The sequence below is a fragment of the Rhipicephalus microplus genome, unplaced genomic scaffold, assembly GCF_043290135.1.
Source record: "Rhipicephalus microplus isolate Deutch F79 unplaced genomic scaffold, USDA_Rmic scaffold_14, whole genome shotgun sequence".
Taxonomy (NCBI): Eukaryota; Metazoa; Arthropoda; class Arachnida; order Ixodida; family Ixodidae; genus Rhipicephalus; species Rhipicephalus microplus.
This window is the reverse complement of record NW_027464587.1, coordinates 34146354-34151194: the sequence shown is the minus strand read 5'-3', so window position 1 is coordinate 34151194 and position 4841 is coordinate 34146354. Positions and strand designations below refer to the sequence as shown.

At 45.1% G+C, this 4841-nt stretch overlaps 1 protein-coding gene across 2 annotated transcripts; it reads right to left on the bottom strand.

Moving 5' to 3' along the window:
• Positions 1–403: 403 nt before the first annotated feature.
• On the bottom strand, positions 404–3859 carry LOC142784436 (uncharacterized). Of its 2 annotated transcripts, XM_075882802.1 has the most exons (6): positions 3777–3859; positions 2433–2867; positions 1915–1974; positions 1616–1843; positions 1449–1562; positions 404–1152 (listed from the first exon to the last, which is right to left on the bottom strand). In XM_075882802.1, exons 2-6 carry the CDS (start codon positions 2593–2595, stop codon positions 713–715), a joined length of 1005 nt encoding a protein of 334 aa, XP_075738917.1. In that variant the 5' UTR covers positions 2596–2867; positions 3777–3859; the 3' UTR covers positions 404–712. The 2 variants fall into 2 exon arrangements, with proteins under 2 accessions (XP_075738917.1, XP_075738916.1); XM_075882801.1 differs by lacking the exon at positions 3777–3859 and having other exon boundaries at positions 2433–3029.
• Between the last annotated feature and the right edge of the window lie 982 nt (positions 3860–4841).

Genomic DNA, 4841 nt, shown 5'->3' with positions numbered 1-4841 from the left:
TTGGTGTTGCTGTGACGCTTGCGAGCTAAAATAGATTGTAGTCATCACTTATCCAGAATTGTGGACCTTAATTGGTGCTACGAGAGCGGTGTTACAGGGCTAATAAATAGCAGAAGGAAACCACTTTGGCTCATTATTTTTCACAAAGGCTCTACATCGTACGTTATCACTCACAAGCTATATAAAAATAAAATGGCAGCGTTCGCAGCCCCATCAAACGCTACAAGTTTGGGTATTCTTTTGAAAATTTTGATGGGCGAGATGAGGAGGTTGATGAGAAGCTAAAATACGAAAAGCGTGATAACGTGAACTGTGCCCACTTCATAGTGTTCCTTACCCGCTCGAAGACATTTCAACAAGCAGTTTTGTTATCGATATATTGCTTGAGCTGGGGAGATATAGCATACACAGTGACCAAGCGACCCAGAGTAAAGTGTACAGTTTCCCCAGCATTTGCTACAAAAATACAGACAGGATACCCAACATTCTTTTTAAGGTTATGCAAATCACTTCGAGCGAATACACAGTGTCCCTACTCCTCATAGCGGGTAACCAAAACAATGTATGCAACGAAGGAGTGGTTAGTCCAGTTGAACTGAATATAAGCATATAAGACCATAATGAAGTCTGCTGTAACAAAGTAATAACTTAACAAAGCTATTGCAGGATTCGGCTCAACTCGAATACTTTAGTGTAAACCCACCGCTAATTGCTAACCTTTGAACTTGTCAAGCTCTATGCCTGAGATTGAAGACTGGAACCTAACCCTATCTAAGTTTCGGTTCACAAAACGCACAGGCCAACATAAACAAACCCAGCAAAACATTTTCAGAAACTTCGCGCGACACGCAGCAGAGCAGAAATGAAAATCGCCAACACTTGACAGATGGTGATACAAAACATCGCACACTTTCAGGTGATGTGCAGTGGCCTCAATCATGGCAAGAAAGTGAGATTCAAGTTGATGTACGTATGCAAAAGCTGCTTCTGATGGCACAGTGAGATTCCCAAAAAGTTTGCTGGAGACGTGGTATGCTTTGAGCATTGTGAAATACTGGTGGGTCCGCTGTGCTGCTACTTTGGCTTGTAGATGTTTAATGGTTTGCTTGTACTTCATTAATGGAGACATTGTCGCTGGCACACAGGAACGCACTGCAATAAACAAAAAAATTGATGTAAAAGCGAAGAACAACTAATCCCATACAAGCACTTTCCTCGCTCTTTCAGACCCAAGGTGCACAACTTTCCGTGGTGCAAAGTTTTCGATTCCACTACCTAAAAACAAACCATTCATAATGTTGACAATGCACAAAAAAATGAAAAATCACTGAGAGCCCACCCTTACATTTTGTAAGTGCACACGTAGTGTCCTTTTGAGGATAGTTTCCTCAGAATGTCCTAAACATAAAATAGCACATTAAAATCAGCTGCAATAAAAGCATAGTCACCATTTTCTCTAGGGCACTCAGGCGTGAAGCTGTTGGCGGAGACGTCTTCTGGAGGGTCTTGTGAAGCTTGTTCAGTGCCTCGGACAGTGCTGTCGGAACAATCTTGCGAGCGGCCTGCGGAAGTCTATATCAATCCACTCTGGTGTTGAAGTGAACATACAACTTACCGGTCACACAAGTTCCTTTTGTGACAGCTGAACGACTGGTTAAGGTTTTCTCCGGCAAAACGAAGTCAGCAGAAACTCTTTCACCAGCTACAAGGGAGCTGCCACCTGCAGAGGTTTGGTCAACAGTCAATTTGGGTAAAAAAAAAGAAATCGCGACACTGAATGCACCCTGCTCATCGGGACACCTCAATGTGTGGGATCCGCTTTTTGAAGCCTCTACCGCAGGTCCTGAAGAAATGAAATTACGACAATATGTCAGTAAGAGGCTTAAAATAACACAAACTGAAGCTCATCCGCACCTTGCAGTGCAGCTTCTGCAGCCATGTCACAGTCACTACTTGAAGCGACGCTCAGAGAACCTGCATATATGTGCAGTTGGTACAAGTTACAAAGCTTGTAGCATGGGGAAACTTAAACAGCTCTTTCAAACGCATAAATTAGTCGAACGTGGAAGAAAAGAGAAGGCACCAACTAGGAAACAAGTAATTTGTGATTTTCGGAATTATCAACAGTGCCAGCTTTCACTGATGAAAGGTATACGTACATGTGCACTCAGGCTTGAAGATAACGTGAAATAGCCCTTTAAAGTCTTTCAAAACAAGTTGCGCAGGTCCAGAGCATCAAAAAAACGACAGAAATGTAAAGCTGCTGTTAGGAAGGTAATAGCCCACAATTCACAAAATTTAAGACTTTCCAAGTGTTACTTTTATAGTGAGGTTTCTCCATCGGCTACAAAGATCTTTGCGGTTAACTGTCGCCACTGATTCAATACAAGTGGCTGCTATTGCACATATTTGAGTTTCAGTCAATCACTTACATGGTGCAGCTGGCTGCACACTGGGAACAGCCATTCTTGTAAGCCTTGTGTGCCCAGGGTCCATGAAACTTTGAGCAGTAAAATGGTCGCTACAAACCCTGTACGTTGCGTACAATAGGCTGGCCGGCTTACTCAGGAGATCATCCCGTCCAGCATACTGCATCTATGCTTTCATCTTGCATTGGCAATGAACTATCAGCTGAAAGGGGAAGTGCTTGAATAGCGATTTTTTATTGTTACCCTCACTGAGCAAGTACGAACACTAAGCCTAAAGACATGTAAACCATACAAAAGCTTTAACACACCTGCCGTCCCGCGGTATGCGGAAGAAACTCGTCCCAGGCTTCTTGTGGGTTCTGCCATTGTTGAAGCACCACGATACACAGCAGTAGCTGCCGTAGCTTGGACCGCCGGACGGCATGGCATCAGCGCGGTCTGAAAATGTTAGTAAGTGGATGCTTCGCTGTCAAATTACGAAAAAGATATGTGCACGTCATAAGTGTACCAGCAAACCCCTTTGAATGATTAGCTAATCGATGCACAATACAAAACCAGTGATACATCTCTGACCCATAAAACTGACTTACAAAGATAGACGTCAAGACCATGTACAAAGATCTTCAGAAGTTTCCAGGCCGCTATCCCTTGTAATGCAATGGTATCGCGGCCTGGGAACTTTAGAACACCTTCGTGTGTACGCAGTATCAGCAGCAAATTGGGAAGAAAAATCGTAGTTGAAATTCGTGCGGTAAAATTATATTGAAAACGTCAAAAAAATTTGTGGGCAGCTTGCACTAGTGGCACAAGGCTAGCGAAGAAACGAAGATGATGGCCACTTGGCTAGTCCAGATTTGCCTCCGGCACACCAAGAATTATTCGTGTTCGGAGCCTTCGGGAAACGCGTCGTGAAGCATGCGAGGCCCAGCGAACGCTTCTCAATATTTTGCACCGAGCCTATGACCTAGCTGCCCAGCTATGCTCAGCGCACAGACGCTCGCGTCCGTGGCAGACGCAGCACGCGTCGCCTCGGCTTGACGCCATGCCGCCTTTGCTATACTGCATACGTTGCACAATGTTCCCGTCTTGCCGCCGCATAGAGCCACAAACTTTCTTTTTAGCGAACCTCCCCGTCCTTACAAGCTTCAGAAAAAGGTTACAACTGCGTGAATGAGACGTCACGTAAGAAACAAACTTGCACACACGAAGCGCAACGTGTGTGTGTGCATCTTTCTATGATTGTTGCATGGTGTCTTATTCGCACAGGCGTAACCGTTTTCTGAAAAAATGACCCAACAAGCCCAACAACATGTCATTCAACAAGCTTCGCTTGAAAACGTGCCTCACCTGTTATCTCACGCATGAAAACGCCGACGCAGCCGACGTTGACGAAAGCTTCCCGCTGTCAGTTATGCATGGGCTTGTCGCTGGGTGGATGGTGTTTATGACAGTACGGCTGAAGAAAAATAATCGCGTAAGGTGTGTTGAATAAATTGTTTTATGTATAAATAAGATACCAAATTTGGGCGTGTAATTATTATTTTGTAAAACAATTTTGTTGCATTGATTATAACTGTTTTTTTTTGCGCTTGCGCCCTCTGACGTTTGGTGAGAGCACTAGTTCGTTACGTAGTCATGATGCACTTCCTGAGGCCAGGCTTCGCGGAGTGTCTCCTCTTGTCTTTTCCTTTCTCTATGTGGTAGCCGCCTGCGATGTGTTAGGTCACTCCGTGTGTTAGGTGGTGAAAACTCCGATGAAATCGTGGCCATGGCCTAGGCCACTCCCAAGGAGGACTGGAGTGTCGTCGCTGCTTCATGTGATTGCTGGATGCTTAGTTGAACCTGGTGGTTGGAGCTAGCGCGGCTGCCCACCGCGCCGCAGCTTCATTTGAGTGTGTGCGCCATAAAGTTTCTCAGTATGATGTGCGGATTACAGTTGTTGGACGTACTGCATTTTCTAGATTGCAATGCCAAGCGTGGTGTTGTCAAAGTTGAAAGTGTTCTTGCTACCGTGTTTTGCTTGTCGCGAAGGACAAGGTCGACGATGAAATAAATGCTTTCGCACAGTTCACGTGTGACTGACCGGACGCACATGCATGAAACACCAGTGCGTCGGCGAAGTGTTCATACGATAGATGGAAACAACTTTATTGTAATGTTCTTACGAAGCATGTGATCTCCGAAGGCCAGAGCTACTGGATTGCCGTCTGTTTTGTCAAGTGCGAACACGTAATGCCGTTTTCATCCGTTGTTACGTGAATGCTCCCGTGCTGTCACAGGCTGCACGCGTTATTGAGCAAGGCAGACAAGCTGTTTTGTAGTTAGATGGGCTAACGCCGTCGGCACTTGCCCTTGGGCATTGTTTATCAAGTGCTGATTGCCTAGAACATTGCGGTGACACGTCAGTATTTT

What these genes read in the sequence shown, in the direction of transcription:
- LOC142784436 (XM_075882802.1), bottom strand. Translation starts at nt 2,595, where the DNA reads ATGCAGTATGCTGGACGGGATGATCTCCTGAGTAAGCCGGCCAGCCTA. An exon ending in TGCAGAAGCTGCACTGCAAG is followed by an intron (nt 1,844 to 1,914) that starts GTGCGGATGAGC and finishes TCATTTCTTCAG; the next exon opens with GACCTGCGGTAGAGGCTTCA. An exon ending in AAAAGGAACTTGTGTGACCG is followed by an intron (nt 1,563 to 1,615) that starts GTAAGTTGTATG and finishes AGACTTCCGCAG; the next exon opens with GCCGCTCGCAAGATTGTTCC.